At 37.3% G+C, this 17,825-nt stretch overlaps 1 protein-coding gene across 4 annotated transcripts in view; it reads right to left on the reverse strand.

The window, feature by feature from the left end:
• SLC25A12 (solute carrier family 25 member 12) overlaps nt 1–17,825 on the reverse strand; it is a 206,765-nt gene that overhangs the window by 47,007 nt on the left and 141,933 nt on the right. For all 4 annotated transcript variants that reach the window (XM_053215279.1, XM_053215281.1, XM_053215280.1 and 1 more), the window contains 3 exons: nt 4,015–4,161; nt 1,709–1,847; nt 964–1,057 (listed from right to left, as the gene is read on the reverse strand). In XM_053215279.1, coding sequence (XP_053071254.1) covers nt 964–1,057; nt 1,709–1,847; nt 4,015–4,161 — 380 coding nt within the window. The remainder of the gene's footprint in view (nt 1–963; nt 1,058–1,708; nt 1,848–4,014; nt 4,162–17,825) is intronic.

Below are 17,825 nucleotides of genomic sequence, written 5' to 3' on the forward strand. Positions count from 1 at the left end.
CACAAATCCTGCCCAGAGATGAAGGTTTTTCTTTTGGATTTACAAAAGAACTTCACAAATCAAAAACTCTCAATGTGCTTTGGTTATTTTAGTCTATAAAGTGGAGGCATTAGGGGTCCCTGGGTGACTCCGTCACATAAGCATCCGACTACTGATTTCATCTCAGGTTATGATCTCACGGTTCATGAGATCAAGTCCTGAGTTGGGCTCTGCACTCATAGTGCACTACCAGTGCAGAGCCTGCTTAGGATTCTCTCTCTCTCCCTCTTTCTCTGCCCTTCCCCCACTCACATGCACATGCTCTCTCTCTCTCAAAATAAACATTAAAAAATTAAAAAATAGAATGCAGGCATAAAATATCTGAGCTTGACTATGATGATAACCATAATGATAACGTCACGAACATATTTCAAGAAATGATACCTTCCAACACAAAATGATACACACTATTCTGTAAAAATGACCATTTGTGAATGAACCAAAAAGATTATAAGACACCTGGACATGTACTGCCGTTTACTTTATAAATGTAGGCAAATTTTAACAAATCTCTTACATTTAATCGAGTCCAGATGAAATCAACTTTTCCCCATTCCTCTCTTACTTCTCACTCCCCCTCACTCTCGTGTGTCTTCTGTCCCCTATCTCCCTCTCACAAGTCCCATGAGCTCTTACTCTCTTCTTTTACCTCCCGCTCTCCCTCTCTTCCCTCCTTTTCTCTTATCCTCCTTGCTCTTTTCCCCTCTTGCTCTCTCTCCCTTTCCCTTCATTCATTCCCCCCAACCTAAACGTCTGTCTTCGTCTGTCTCTCCCTCTTCCCGTTTCTCATTTGGCCTCTCTCTCTTTCTTGGAATTTGTAGACTGAATTAACAACCGTAAAATGAACTGAAAGCATACCCCTGCTTCACATGTTACAGGAACTGTCCTATAATAAATATCATAAAGAATTATTGGAATAGTTACCCTGTAGCATTATATAAGTCTGCAAGTTGGTAGAGGATATCAATTTCTAGTGGAGTGACTTGTCCATAGCGTATGGCACTCTGGGCAAACTCCTCTAGAAGAAAAAGAAAGAATTGAAAATCTTAAAACATTCTTAACATGCTTCTAGTTTAACCAACTATCCTCTGAAAGCTAAAGGCATTTTAGAATTATTTTAAAAATCTAAAACTGAATTTAAATACCTAAGTTCCACTATGAAAGTTTGAAAGCCGGCAAAAGATAAAATGTTAACACAAGGAACCAGCAAAAACAAATTTATTTCAAAGATAAAACAATCTCTTTAGAATCCTCTCTCTTATCTTGTTTATTTGCTTTCGTCTCCAGAGTCACAAGATAAAAGACGTGTTATTCTCCAATCAACGAAAACACCCTACTACAACACAGCAAAAAGAGGAGGCTTGCCCATCTTTCTGCCACAACTCCCTCCTAGTACAAACAAGTTTCGGCCACACTGCCACTAGCCGGTTTGACAGACCGGACCAAGGTTCTTTTCAAAACTGTCAGAGCTGCTTTTTTATTCCTGACCCCAGCACCCCATCAAATGCACCTGGATTTTTGAAGACCACTACCGCCCAAGTGAAGCATACGCACACCGTAACACACTCTCTAGATCTGGCTTCAGAGTGGTAAACTTAGGTCAGCTTCATGCCCTAGATAAAGAAAAGTGAAAATGCACATTCCAATCAACACACAGTTGAAATCTTACCCTTTGTGACTTCGACATCTTTCCTTGTGCCAGCTAAAGTGCTATATATCTTACGAACAAGCTCCATATTATTCAGTAAGGAGTTAAATGCATTGAAGTAGGAGAAGCTAACCTGGTGTGAGATGCTGCCTCCAGCTGCCTAGGAAATGACAACAGGAAAAGTTTATAAACAGTAAGCAAAAACAAATAAAACACGTTTAAGGACACTACACTTTTCTCAAAGAAGATCCCAAGTAGTCTTCATTATTAAAGCGATTAACAACCAGTCCATAAATACAAAGAAAGTATCCTACTGAAACACTCAGTGCATTTCACGCCCTCAGGGAGGTCTATGTAATTTAGGTTTTAAGGAAGAAAGCAACATCTGGAAGTTGGACTTCACGGTTCATCTACCTATAAGGTCAGAAACAACAAATACAATTATCACAGATCAAAAATAATGGTTATTTAAACAGGATTTTCAAGATCCTCAACTATGAACTCTTGCTAGTCTAGGATAATTCAAACATCAATGTACAATACAGAGTATTTTTTAAACTTGCTTTTTTCCATACACAAAAACCAGTGGTAACTTTATATTTTAAAACTATTTCACAATATCAACTTTCCTAATTGTTTTCTTTTTTTAAAGACCACTACTATAATTAAGATATTTAACAGTCTGAATCTGCATCACGAAAGGTACAACTACCAAAAACTCCAAAAAATGTAGAGAAAATCTAGGGAGCATTTATTCACTATAAATTACATCTTTAGTGGAACAGTGCAAAAGAGGCTCTCTTGTGCCTGGGGAGTGATGGGGGTGGGGGGCAATCTGGCCTTCATTACCTCTGCAGGGTGAAGAGGTAAGTTCTCCCTCTGCCCACCACTTGGATATAAACTCAAAAGAGAACATTTTTCATAGTTTGCAAAAGCCTAATTTCTAAGCCAGGAGTCAGAGGAACCCATATGATTAAAAACATTCTCTAATAAAAACTCAAAGAAATACTTATGGAAATACCAGTGTGACCTTAATCACAAAGGTCTACTAAGAATAGTGTAGGTAATGATGGGCAAATGTACCCATCCCTCACATACATGCTTTAACCCAAATATAGATGATATTTGTATTAGCTTGAATTTGGATGCCAGTGACCCAAAAGGAGAACTCAAATTATTTAATACATTCCTTCAGGGACTGAAATGGCATTTGGTAAGTTGAAGCTATAATAGGTCTATGTAACCCAATTGGAAAAGATTAAATGGGTCCCCTCATTCCAAGGCAATGAGAGTCCCCCTCTGTAGAATTTTCTTTCCTTCCTCCCCCCCCCCCCCCGCCCTTTCCTCCTTCTCTCCCTTTCTTTCTGTCCTTCTCTCATTTTTTGGCTAGGGTATGAGGTAAGGGTTCAGGGAGTGGGAGATGGGTGTCAAGGAGGTGAAATGTGTAGGACAAAGTGACATGCTCCATGTTCAAATTCACTGAAGAAAAAGAACAGAAGTTGATCTTTCTACCCCGGTCTAAATCAGGGATAATGATCTTCAGCTGAAACAACAAAAGCACTCACTGGCTTCCCTCCATATAAAACAAGCAGCAATCAAAAACTTATACATAAGTACAATGCACGAACAAGAGAACTGGTAAGTGAGGAAAGTTTCAGCACTCTTTGTGAGGAAGTGAATGACATCAGTTTGCTATTGGTCCAGATGATTACTTTATAAAGATTAGCAGTTTGACAGAACAAAAAAACCGTCTGGTCCATGCAGACTGAATGCACAGGTGAAGGGGCAGAGAGAGGAGGGAGCCACATTGGCTGATGCCCACATATTTCCTCCATACCTTCTGCCACGGCCATGGTTATTAAAACAGTGTAGAGGCCAGTGATGATTCCTCTAGCAAACAGCACCCTGCAGGCAACAAAGGAAGGAGCCATCTTTATAGCAAGGCTTTGGGAGCCTGGTGGGATGGAAAAAGGCCAAGGTGAAGGCAGCAGTGTCTGGGCAAAGTACTGCCCTGCCCACTGGGAAAAGTAATTGCACACCCCTGTCTACAAACTCCCTTGTTTTCTTTCACTGGACTCTGTAAATGGAAATAAACAATTTAGAAATATAGGAGAGCACGATGGTGGCTCTGAAAAAAACTTGATCCGGGAAAGACTATTCACCATCACAGCACTCCCACCTCCCTTACACATACCTGTTTACCTTCTACCAACCAAACATTAAGTTAGAATAGTTGACAGTCAGGTGTGTCCAAGGAGGTGAGCCAGGACCCAATGGTTCAAAAATGTTAAGGAAAGAGAAAATTGAAGTACTTGCTTTCTACTTACTGAAACTAAATTCTCCTCCACAAAGGGAGTGAGCATGTGAGACCGAATGGTAACCATGATGTCACTGAAATCCAGACCAGAAATCATGCCACTTTTGCTTTTGTCTTTCAGTGCAAAGGCTTGTCTTGCATGTTCCAGCTGCAGCTCCTAGAGGGAAGTTAGAAATAGAACAGTAGATTGGTTAAAGCACATCCCAACTGCATGTTTTGAAAAAGGAGGACGTTCTTCCCTTGCATGCACTTACTACAGAAATGAACACTGCACAGCTCTGAATTTACAACAAAACTTTTAATTTCTTTTAAAAAGCATGTTTTCCTGAAAATGTGCTACACAGAACTCCTCAGGAAGAATGAATCATAGCATGACAATAAAGAAAGAGGAGGAGGAAAAAAACCTTAATGCACTTGAAAAGTTTTCAACACTGAACCGTTCTTAGTGTTTTAATTCAGCTTTTAAAATGTATTCTTTCTTGCTTGAAGGCATTCTTATCCAAGGGTACCTTTTTTTTTTTAAGTTTATTTATTTCAGAGAGAGAGAGAGAGAGAGTGGGGGCAGGGGGATGGCAAGCAGGAGGCACAGAGAGAGAGAAAAGGAAGAGAGAGAATCTCAGGCAGGCTCTGTGCTGCCAGTGTCTCCCAAGGGTACTTTTTGAAATAAAAGTTTAGATTTGGGGTACCTGGGTGGTTCAGTCAGTTAAACGTCAGACTTGCTTTCAGCTCAGGTCATGATCTCACGGTTTGTGGGACTGAGCCGTGTGTCAGTCTCCACACTAACAGCGCAGAGCCTGCTTGGGATTCTCTCCCTCTCTCTCTCTCTCTCTCTCTCTCTGCCCCTTGCCCACTTGCACTCTCTCTCTCAAATGAGCAAACTTAAAAAAGTTTAGATTCATTTTCAGTATTTCAATGTAATACTGTAATTAAAGGGTCTCTTTTTCTCTCTCAATGAATTAGACACCGTTTTTCAAACAATTTTTAAAACATGAACTTAGAAAGTCTACTGACTGGTAAGAGCAATAATTAGTAATTCTAACATGAAAGTTATAAATAACAAACTGATAACTAGTGTTCAACTATCACTGTCTGGCTTGGGCAGCAGTTACTCATAAACTGTAAAATAATCCAGAAGATCACTGAACTTTTCAATTATTCAGCAGTCACATTTTGTCATAAATGATATCAATAAAAACAATAAAACGTGCCAGTAACATGCTGAATACTATACAAAAGTGAAAAGTGGAGCATTTCTGCACTGAGGACCTATGACATAATCCAAATAAATCTGTTACCACAACATAACAATGGTGCTATTGGGTACCATTTTCACACTATTTGCAACTCTAAAAATAATATTCATATCTAAATATATATTATTCACAGATACAATACTGCAATTTTCATTACCATATTTATACAAGACTACAAGTCAATGTTGCTTTTTCTGATATTTAAAAGTTTTGGTAGCGGGGTGCCCAGGTGGCTCAGTTGGTGGAGCATCTGACTTTGGTTCAGATCATGATCTCATGGTTCGTGAGTTTGAGTCCCATGTCGAGCTCTGGGCTGACAGCTGGCATACTGGAGCCTGCTTCAGACTCTATGTCTCCCTCTCTCTCTGCGCCTCCCCTGCTCATGCTCTCTCTAAGTAAATAAACATTTAAAAAAAATTTTTTTAACAGTTTTGGAAAAAGTCTCATTACTTTACTAATTTATTTTCCTATGGGCTTGTGATAGTTCATTGGTAATTCAAAGACATTTAAATTATCTTAGGTTTGTCTTATAATTCATTAAACTATGTATTTGTTTTATGTGGCTTTCTAGATTTTATTTGTATGCTATTTAATAAGTTTTAAAAATATTTTTTCTTAGCAGGTTGGCAGGCTAGAGACAAGTATATCAAACCTATTAAATCTTCCAATAGTCTTAAAAAAATTAAATAAGAATACTGAGGGAAACATCTAAGGTATTTTAACATCTATCACCCAACATCTAAATGTTTGGATTTTTTTGAAAAGACAACAGAAGTGGAGAAACTAAAACTCAATTGGTAAATATGAAAGAGTACAAAATAAACAACCAGCATGATATGACAAAGTTGTCTCTTCCCTACTCCTACTTTTTTATTTTTTATTTATTATATTTTTTACCCTACTCCTACTTCTTTAAAATTTCAACTCTATTGAGATAAAAGTGACAAAATTGTGATATATAAAAAGTGTGCAACATGATTTGATACATGTATACATTGGGAAAGGAGTCCCACCAAGTTAAGTAACATATCCATCACCTCAGTTACCTTTTTTTATAGGAACACTCAAGTTCTACTTCCTTAGCAAATTTTAATTATACAACACAGTATTATTACCCATAGTAACCATGATATACATTACATTCCCAGACCTTATTCATGTTATAATGGAAGGTTTGTATCCTTTTTCCAGCCTCCGCCCCCCTACCCACCCACCCCCACCCTGCCCCTGTCAACCACTATTCTGTTTCTGTGTTCAACTTTTTTTTAAGGTTCTACAAAGAAGCAATCTCTTGTAGTAGGTCTTTCTTTGGCTTATTTCACTTAGTATAATGCCCTCCAAGTTCATCTGAGTTATTGCAAATGGCAGGATTTCCTTTTTTGAGTGAACAATATTCTATTGTGTGTGAATACACACACATTTTTCTTTACTCATTCACCTCTCAATGGACACTTAGGTTGTTTCTATGTACAACAAACATGGGAGTACAGCTATTTCTTTGAAATAGTGATTTTTGTTTCCTTTGCATACATTCCCAGAAGTGGGGTTGCTGGATCACCTGGTGGTTCTATTTTTAATTTCTTGAGGAACCTCCAGACTGTTTTCCATAGTGGCTGCACCAATTTACTTTCCAACAATGTACAGGGTTCCCTTTTCTCCATATCCTTGCCAGCATTTGTTGTCTTTGGTCTTTTTGATAATAGAGATCCTAACAAATATGAAGTAACATCTCACTATGGTTTGGATTTGCATATCCCTGATTAGTGAGACTGAGCAACTTCTCATATACTTCCTGGCCATTTATATGTCTTCTTTGGGAAAATGTCTATTCAGGTCTCTTATCCATTTTTAGTTTTTATAATTAATTAACTTATGGAGTTGAAAGTGTTGTTCACATCCTATATATATATATATGTGTGTGTGTGTGTGTGTGTATATGTATATATGTATGTATCTGGGATACATACATATGTATATATGTATATATATGTGTGTGTATATATATACATGTACATATACGTGTGTATATATGTGTCTCTGTATATATATACATGTATATACGTGTATACATATATATATACAGAGACACATATATACACACGTATATGTACATGTATATGTATATACACAGACACACACACACACACATATATATATATATATATATATGCATGTGTGTATGTTACTGTGTTGTAAAGTTCCCTACATATTTTGGATATTAGTCCCTTATTAGATATGTGGTTTGCAAATATTTTCTGCCATTCCATTGGCTGCCTTTTCATTTTGTTGATGGAGTCCTTTACTGTGCAGCTTTTTGGTTTGATGTGGTCCCTCTTGTTTATGTTTGCTTATGCTGCCTTTGTTTTCAGTGTCTAATTCAAAAAATCATTGCCAAGACTGAAGTCAAGGAACTTACCCCACTATGTTTTCTTCTAGGAGTTTAAAGTTTCAGGTCTTATGTTCAAGTTTTTAATCTATTTTCAGTTGTTTTTTCTGTCTGGTATAAGATAGGAGTCAAGTTTCATTCGTTTGCATATGGATATCCAGTTTTCCCAACACCATTTATTGAAAAGACTACCCTTTCTGCATTGTATATTCTTAACTCCTTTGTCAAAAATGAATGATCATATATGCATGGGTTTATTTCTGGATTCTCTTTCTGTTCCACTGATCTATGTGTCTGTTTTTGACAATACCATATTGTTTTGAATACTATAGCTTCATAATTTGAATTTTAAAAATGTGATGTCTCCAGCTTTGTTCTTCTCAAAATTGCCTTGGCTATTTGGGTTCTTTTGTGGTTCCATACAAATTTTAGGACTGTTTTTTCTATCTCAGTGAAAAGGCCCACTGGAATTTTGATAGTGACTGTATTGAATCTATAGATCACTTTGGGTATTACATTTTAACAACATTAATTCTTCAAATCCATGAACATGGAATATCTTCCCATTTATTTGTGTCTTAACTTCTTTCATCAACATCTTACAGTTTTTAGTGACCAGATTTTTCACTTCCTTGGTAAAATATATTCTCAAGTATTTTATCTTTTTTGATATTCTATAAATGGGATTTTCTTAATTTCTCTTTTCAGTAGTTCATTGCTAATGTATAGAAGTGCAACTGGGGGCGCCTGGGTGGCTCAGTCGGTTAAGTGGCTGACTTCGGCTCAGGTCACGATCTCACAGACTGTGAGTTCGAGCCCCGCGTCGGGCTCTGTGCTGACAGCTCAGAGCCTGGAGCCTGTTTCAGATTCTGTGTCTCCCTCTTTCTGACCCTCCCTCGTTCATGCTGTCTCTCTCTGTCTCAAAAATAAATGAACGTTAAAAAATTAAAAAAAAAAAAAAACCTAATTAGAAGTGCAACTGTTTTTGATTGTGTACCCTGAAACTTTAAGTCATTTATTAGTTCTAACAGTTTTTGATGGGTTTGTGTGCATGTGCGTGTGCATAGTCTTTAAGGGTTTTCTATATCTAATATCATGTCATCTGCAAAAAAGGACAATTTTATTTTTTCCCTCCTAATTTGGATGTCTTTTACTTCTTTTTCTTGACTAATTTCTCTGGCTAAAGCTTCTAGTACTTTTTTGAATAAAAGTGGTAAGAATATGCATCCTTGTTTTGCTCCTGGTCTTTGAGTAAAAGCTTTCAGCTGTTCACTGTTGAGCATGATGTGAGCTATGGGCTTGTCATATAGGGCCTTTATTTTGTTGAGGTATGTTCCATCTGTACCTAATTTGCTAGGCACTTTTTAAATATTTTTTTAATGCTTATTTATTTTGAGAGGGGGGAGTGTAGGGGCAGAGACAGAGAATCCCAAGCAGGTTCTGTGCTGCCAGTGCACAGTCCAACATGGGGCTCAGTCTCACAAACTGTATCATGACCTGAGCCGAGATCAAGAGTTGGATCCTTAACTGACTGAGCAACCCAGGCACACCTCGCTAAGCATTATTTTTAAATTTTTAATGTTTACTTATCTTAGAGCAAGAGAGCAAGAGAGAGTGAGAGAGAGAGAGCACATTCAAGTGGGGAGAGGCAGAGAGAGAGGGAGGGAGAATCCGAAGCAGGCTCCAGGCTCTGAGCTGTCAGAACAGAGCCCCACATGGGACTCAAACTCACAAACTGTGAGATCATGACCTGAGCTGAAGTTGGATCACTTAACCAACAGAGCCACCCAGGCACCCCACCCCTTGCTAAACATTTAAAAATTTGTTTAATGTTTATTTATTTTTGAGACAGCAAGAGAGACAGAGAGACAGAACACGAGCAGGGGAGAGGCAGAGAGAGAGGGAGACACAGAATCCGAAGCAGGCTCCAGGCTCTGAGCTGTCAGCCCAGAGCTCGACTCGGGGCTTGAACCCACAGACTGCGAGATCATGACCTAAGCCAAAGTCAGATGCTTAACCAACTGAGCCTCCCAGGTGCCCCGCTAAGCATTTTTTATCATGAAAGGATAATGAATTTTTCCAAATGCTTTTTCTGTATCTGTATCTACTGAGATGATATGATTTTTATTCTTCATTTTGTTAATGTGATGTGTCACATTTAATGATTTGCATATGCTAAACCATCCTTGCATTCCAGGAATAAATCCCATTTGATCATGGTACATGATCCTTTTAATGTACTATTAAATTCAGTTTACTAATATTTCGTTGAGGCTATTTGCATCTACCTTCATCAGGAATACTGACCGGTAATTTCCTTTTCTTGCAGTGTCCTTGTCTGGCTTTGGTATTAGGATTAATACTGGTCTTGTAAAATGAATCTGGAAGAAATGTACCCTCCTCTTGTACTTTTTGGATAAATTTGAGAAAGATTGGTATTAACTCTTCTTTAGTTGTTTGGTAGTATTCACCAGGGAAGCCATCTGGTCCTATACTTTTCTCTGCTGGGAGATTTTTAATTACTGATTCAATCTCCTTACTAGTAATTGGTCTGTTTAGATTTTTTTATTTCTTCATGATTCAGAATTGGTAGACTGGATATGTTTGTAGGAATTTATCCATTTCTTCTAGGTTACCTCATTTGTTGGTATATAAATGTTCACAGAAGTTTCTTATGATCCTTAGTATTTCTCTTATTAATTGTAATGTGTCTTTCATTTCTATGTGTTTTTTCTCAATCTAGGTAAAGATCTGTCAATTTTGTATATCTTAAAAAAAACCAGCTCTTAGTTTTATTAATATTTTCTGTTGTCTCCCTAGACATTATATTTCATTTATTTCTGCTATAACTTTTGTTATTTTCTTCCTTCTGCTGACTTTATCCTTAGTTTATTCTTCTTCTAGTTCCTTGAGGTGTAAAGATAGTTTGAGATCTTTTTTTTTTTAATGTAGGTGTTTATCATTAGAAACTTCTCTCTCAGAACTGCTTTTGCTGTATCCCATACATTTTGGTATATTGTGTTTTCATTTTAATTTGTCTCAAGATATTTTTTTTTAACGTTCCTTTTATTCTATGATCCATGAATTATTCGGGAGCATGTTATATAATCTCCACATATTTGCGAATTCTGTCGTCTTCTACTTTCATCATTCTCCCTACTCACTCCATCTTCCTATCACCTCAGCTCCAACCCTATCATCCTTCAAATGAAGTAGGAATTTTAGGTCTTTATTTCAACCTTAAAATATGATTGAAAGTATTCCCCCACAGAAAGGATGTTCCTAAGCAGCATCAGAAATAGACATAGGTCCTCTCCTTATATGTTTTCCCTTACTCACTACTTTTTCCCTCCTTCTGTATGTCTTTGTTACACCTTTGTCTTCTCCCACGTATGTCTTCGTTTTTCAGAAATATCCAGTGGCAGCCATGGACATGACGAAGCCTCATTAATGACACTCAATACTGAAGAAAATGTGAACTTTTATATTAATAAGACAGAGCAGAATCGTCATTGCAAGAGTAATACTGGAAGAACAGATTTTCTATTTTCTATTAGGTCAGCAATCAGAGGGCTCCTATGTATCTTTTAAAGATACAGAGTTAGGGGCGCCTGGGTGGCTTGGTCGATTAAGCGTCTGACTTCGGCTCAGGTCATGATCTCACGGTCCGTGAGTTTGAGCCCCGCGTCGGGCTCTGTGCTGACCGCTCAGAGCCTGGAGCCTGTTTCAGATTCTGTGTCTCCCTCTCTCTCTGCCCCTCCCCTGTTCATGCTCTGTCTCTCTCTGTCTCAAAAATAAATAAACGTTTAAAAAAAAAAAAGATACATAGTTAAAGTTGCAGATAAAACTATATACAGTGTTTGGGATTGGCTTCCAAATGATCCAGGAGGGAGCACAGTAAAGAGTACAGACAAAACAAGATGGGCCAACAGTTAATAACTGTTGAAGCTGGTTGATGGGTACATGGAAGTTCATTACACTATTCTATTTTTAAATATATTTGAAATCCTTAAAAATAAAAAGTTTAAAAAATTAAAATTAATGACTTCAAAATGAGAAGCAAACAAAGGGGGAAAAAAAACCCATATCTAAAGCTCTCAGTTTATGTAGTACAGTTAGTATATCAGGGTAGAATTAGATATTGTAAAATACATTCAGACAATGCAAGACAACCAATGAGAATAACAAACCATCTTTGGAGAAATCTTAAAAAATACTAGTTGAAAGAACATTTCTTTTTTAAATAATCATCTCTCAAATATATAATACGTTCAACTTTTCAAGTGTGAGCATTTTCCAATAACAGTCAGGTGGGCACTAACAGTGCAAGTGTTAGAACAAGCACTGGGTTCTACAAATAACCACACGTAGTACTTGCTTCGGCAACATGTATACTAAAATAACCACACCTAAAGGATACAGTTTTCAAACTCTGATCACGCTCATGAAGTAAAACAATACCCCAGGGTTATAAAAGATAAAATACATAAAAATACTCTAAAAAGATGCTTTATCTAAAAACATAAAGATACTCTAATAAATAAAAAATAAAGTAAGTCTGCTTCCAGATTTCAAGTGTGGATAGGGGAACTGAGGGAAAGGATGAAAAAAGGAAGCTACGCTAAAGCTAAAGATCTCAGACACCTGGAAATGCATTTCATCTAACTATGAGATGAAAACTGCTGCGCTTCAGAAACTGTGGCTTTGAATGAGAATGAACTAGTACATGTAACTCTGCAGTCTTCCAAAACTTCACTCTTCACTAAAAATCACAGTAAAGGAACTAAAAGCAAAACAGAAACTCAAGGACAAAGAGAACAGAAAAGAAGATAGCAACTACGTTTTTTAAGATTGTAGAGCAGAAAGGCAAGCGACAACTGACTTAGCAGAGTCAAGAAAACTAAACACGGAGGGACATCTGGGTGGCTCAGTGAGTTGAGCATCTGACTCTGGATTTCAGCTCAGGTCATGATCTCACAATTTGCGGGTTTGAGCCCCATATCCGGCTCTGCACTGACAGTGTGGAGGCCTGTGTGGGATTCTCTCTCTCCTGTCTCTCTGCCCCTCCCCTGCTTGTACATACTCTCTCTCAAAATAAAAAATAAAACATTAAAAAAAAAAAGAAATAAAAGAAAACTAGACATTGGAAAAGCCAAAAAGTTATGCAATGTACATTACAGGACCCCTTAAAAACTCCGGAACTGGCTACACGAGTACTCTTACAAGTGACAGTGAAGGTGGAGCTACAAACAGGAAGCTCAGATGGAAGTCTGTTTAAAACTCACTTAGTCACCTGCACTACTTCACTGTAGCCAGGATTCTGGCCTTTCCCAACCCTGGTAGAGGACTAGAGACTCACTGCCTAGAGAATTTAATAGAGGATCTGGACTAGGGGAGACCAGGTACAGTGGAAAAGAGGTAATAAAATCAAAGTCCATCTCCACACTGAAAGTTGAGACCTCTAACCCTCTTGAATTATTCAGCAACCATAATGTCAATAGCCAGATCTAATATTCTAGATGATTATTCTCTGGGTCCCCAATGCAAAAGAAAGACCTGAACATACAGACATTAAAGGGTCCCCAATAGACAGCCGAGACAGCAAACTTTATAATAAGGTTTAGAGTTAATAAATAATACCATGAACCCAAAGTTCCCAATAAGCCTCAATCTTAAATATGAGCAGAGGACCAATGACTGTAAGAAAAGCCACTAACATGAAAAACAAAAACCCAAACAGAGAAAAAGAAAGAAAATTGAAGAAAACAGACAATTCACAGGAAGAAAAAAATCACCTATCTTTAATATATTTGGAGAAGTGAGAGAAAATAGTACACCTATAGAAAAAGAACAATATGTTATTTTTTAAAAATGAATATTCAGAAAACGAAAAAGAACTGAAAATTTTAAATGTAACAAAAATTAAAAACTTACTAAAAGTTCAGGCAGAAAGTAGGAGAGAAAACTAAATTATACATTTAATATATTTACTAGTTCCATAAAGAAAGAAAATAGAAGTAAATAAAAAAAAGCAATGAGAATATTTTCAAGAATTGAGGGACAAAAGTTTTCAAATTCAGAAAGCCCACTAAATGCCCAGCACCAAGGAATATCATCATGGAATTTCAAAACACTGAAGAAAAGGAAAAAAAATCTGACTCTCCAGAATGGGAAAAAAAAAAAAATGTCAAAACAGAATCAAGAATGAGAATGGGGGCGCCTGCATGGCTCATTCAGTTAAGTGTCTGACTCTTGATTTAGGCTCAGGTCATGATCTCACAATTTCCATGAATTCAAGCCTCGCATCAGGCCCTGCTTTGGCCCACTTCCAACTCCATGCTGACGACACCAAGCCTGCTTCAGATTCTCTCTCTGTCCCTCCCTAGCTCGCGTGGAGATGCAGGTGAGTTCTCTCCCTCTCGCCCTTTCTCTCAAAATAAACTTAAAAAAAAAAAAAAAAAAAAACAAGAATGAGAATGGCATTGGACTTCTCAGTGGCAATGCTAGAAGAAACAAAACAAAAAAGAAATGTTTTCAAAGTTAGGAGGGAACTAATTTCTACTAGAATTCTAAACCTAGCCATACTAAGTATAAATAGAACAGAGGTTTTCAGGTATGAAAAGTCTCACAAAAAATTACTATACTTTCCTCAAGAAGCCACTACAGGAAATATTCCACCAAAAAGAGGAACTACACTATAATAAAGAGATGGAATCCAGTAAGCAGAAGATTCAACACAAAAGATAGACAAATGCATTCCCCAGTACGAAGCTGAGGGGGATTACAGACCGACAGCTATGCAAAAAGTACAAAGTCCAGCCTCCAACCATGAAGCAGGTCAGAAAGTTCCAGGAAAATGGTGCAGGGGCTATGAGAAACAGTCTGGCAATTCCTCAAAAAATTAAACATAAAATTATCATATGACTCAGCAATTTTATATCTAGAGATGTACTCAAAAGATTTGAAAACAGCTATTCAAACAAATACTTGTACACCAACGTTTGTGATAACCAAAAGGTAAGAACACCCAATTAGTAGGCTCCATTAACTAATGAATGGATAGACAAAAAACAGTATATCCATACAATGGAATATTACTCAGCCATAAAAAGGAATAAGGTACTAATACATGCTACAACTTGGATAATCCTTGAAAACATTATGCTAAGTAAAAAAAAAAAAAAAAAAAAAAAGAAGAAGAAAAAAAAAAAGCCAGACACAAAAAGTCATGCTGTATAATTCCATTAATAGTAGTCCTCCCTTACCTGTGTGGTGTATGTTCTCAGAACCCCAAGTGAATGCCTGATACTGCACATAGAACCAAACCCTATATATGATGTTTTTTTCCTATACATGCATAAGATAAAGTTTAATTCCTAAATTGGACACAGTAAGAGATTATCACTAAAATAATAGAAAAATTATAACAATATATTGCAATAAAAGTTATGTGAACATGGTCTCTTTCTCTCTTGTCCTCTTAAAATATCCTACTGTGCTGTACTCACCTTCCTTCCTGTGATGATGTGAGATGATAAAATGTCTAAGTGATAAGATGAAGTGAGGTAAATGATGTAGGCATTGTGACATAGTAGTAGGCTACCATTGACCTTCTAACGGTACATCAGAAGGAGGATTATCTACTTCTGGACTACGGTTGACCATGGATCCACTGAAACTGTAAAAAGCAAAACTGTAAATAATGGGGGGACTACTGTACATGAACTATCCAGATAAGGTAAATCCATAGAGTCAGAGCTGTTTGGTGGTCACCAGGGGCTGAGGAGAAACAGGAATGGGGAGTGACTGCTTAATGAGTAAACAATTTTTTTTTTTGGAGTAATAAAAATGTTTTGGAATTAGACAAAGATAGTGGTTGCCCAGCACTGAACTGTACTAAATGCCACTTAAATTATGCACTTTTATATGGTTAAGTTTATGTTAAGTGAATTTTATCTCCATTTCTTAAGAAAGAAAGCTCTTAGCTCCAAGAAGATGAAATTGATAGAATACATAATATTTTGTAAACACATTAAAATGAAATGTTAATAAGTGAGGCAAAATTTAAGAATGAATTGGCATTAATACATAGAAAACTAAACAAATAAGAAAAACTAGAAACGCTAAGAAAAGTAATCATTTTAGTCAAGCACAGTATTTTTTTTTAAGTTTATTTAGAGAGAGAGAGACAGAGAGAGAGAGAGTGCTCAAGCAGGGGAGGGGCAGAGAGACGGGGAGACAGAGAAGCCCAAGCAGGCTCCCCACTGCCAGTGCAGAGCCCAATGCAGGGCTTAATCTCATGAACCACGAGATCCTGAACTGAGCTGAAACCAAAAGTTGGACATGTAACCAACTGAGCCACTCAGGTGCCTCTATTTTTATTTTTATTTTTTAATTTTTGAAAGAGAGAGCAAATTAGCGAGTGGAGGAAAGAGGCAGAGGGGGAGAGACAATCTTAAGCAGGCTCCATGCTCAGTGCAGAGCCTGATCCCACAACCCTGGAATCGTGACCTGAGATGACATCAAAAGTCACACACTTAACCGACTGAGCCACACAGGCACCCCAGTCATCCATAGTATTTATAAAATTATAGTAATTCAGATATGAATTATATGGTGATGGAGACAGAAAATGTCTGTGGGAGAGAGGGAGAGATGAAAGAACCAGCTCCTGATCTTCCACAGTTCAAATTCAATGAAAAATACCAAAAAGTGAAAAATTTAAGAGTAGAGTACAGAACTACAAAAGACCCCATACTGTCAAGGCAATCTTGAGAAAGAAGAATAAAGCTGGAGGTCCAGATTTCAAGATAAATTACAAAGCTGTAGTAATCAAAACAGTATGGTACTGGAACAAAAACACATAGATCAATGGACCAGAACAGACAGCCCAGAAATAAACCCACAATCATATGGTCAATTAATCTGTAACAAAGCAGGAAAGAGTACACAATGAGAAAAAGACAGTCTCTTCTACAAACGGTGCTGGGAAAACTGGACAAAACTATGCAAAAGAATGACACTGGACCACTGTCTTAACCATACACAAAAATAAACTCCAAATGGATTAAAGACTTAAATGTAAGATCTGAAACCATAAAACTCCTAGAAGAAAACACAGGCAATAATCTCTCTGATATTGGCCTTAGCAACATTTTTCTCAATAGGTCTCCTGAAGCAAAGGAAACAAAAACAAAAGTAAACTATAGGGACTACACCAAAATAAAAAGCTTTTGCACAGTAAAGGAGACCATCAACAAAATGAAAAGACAATGTACTGAATGGGAGAAGATATTTGCAAATCACACATCCAATAAAGAGTTAATATCCAAAATACATGAAAAATTTCTACAACACCAAAAAACAATGATTAAAAAAACAGAGGAGCTGAACAGACATTTCTCCAAAGAACACATACAGATAGCCAACAGACACATGACAAGATGTTCACCATCACTAATCATCAAGGAAATGCAAATCAAAACCACAATATCACCTCACATCTGTCAGAATGATTAGTATTAAAAACGTAAGAAATAACAAGTGTTGTTGAGGATGTGGAGAAAACGGAACACTCATGCACTGTTGGTGGGAATGTAAACTGGTGCAACCTCTCAGAAAACAGTATGGAGTTTCCTCCAAATAATTAAACATAGAAACACCATCCAATCCAATCATTCCACTACTGGGTATTTACCCAAAGAAAATGAACAATAATTTGAAAAGATATAAGCATCCTTATGTTTATTGCAGCATTTAAAAAAAAGTTTTTATTTGAGAGACAGAATGCTCACACAAGCGGGGGAGGGGCAGAGAGACGGGGAGAGAGAGAATCCCAAGCAGGCTCCACACAGTCAGCATGGAGCCCAGCTTGGGACTCTAACCCATGAACCGTGAGATCACGACCTGAGCAGAAATAAAGAGTCACACACTTAACCAACTGAGCTACTCAGGTGCCCCTATTGCAGCATTATTAACAATAGCCAAGACATCTGGAAGCAACCCAGGTATTCATCGATAGATGAACAGATAAAGAAGATGTGGTATATACATACAATGGAATATTACTCAGCCATAAAAAAAAAGGGAATGAGATCTTACCATTTGCAGCAACAGTGATAGACCTAGAGGGTATTATGCTAAATGAAGTAAATCAAAGACAAAGAAGACAAATACCATATG

This window comes from Acinonyx jubatus, chromosome C1 (genome assembly GCF_027475565.1).
Source record: "Acinonyx jubatus isolate Ajub_Pintada_27869175 chromosome C1, VMU_Ajub_asm_v1.0, whole genome shotgun sequence".
Classification (NCBI taxonomy): domain Eukaryota; kingdom Metazoa; phylum Chordata; class Mammalia; order Carnivora; family Felidae; genus Acinonyx; species Acinonyx jubatus.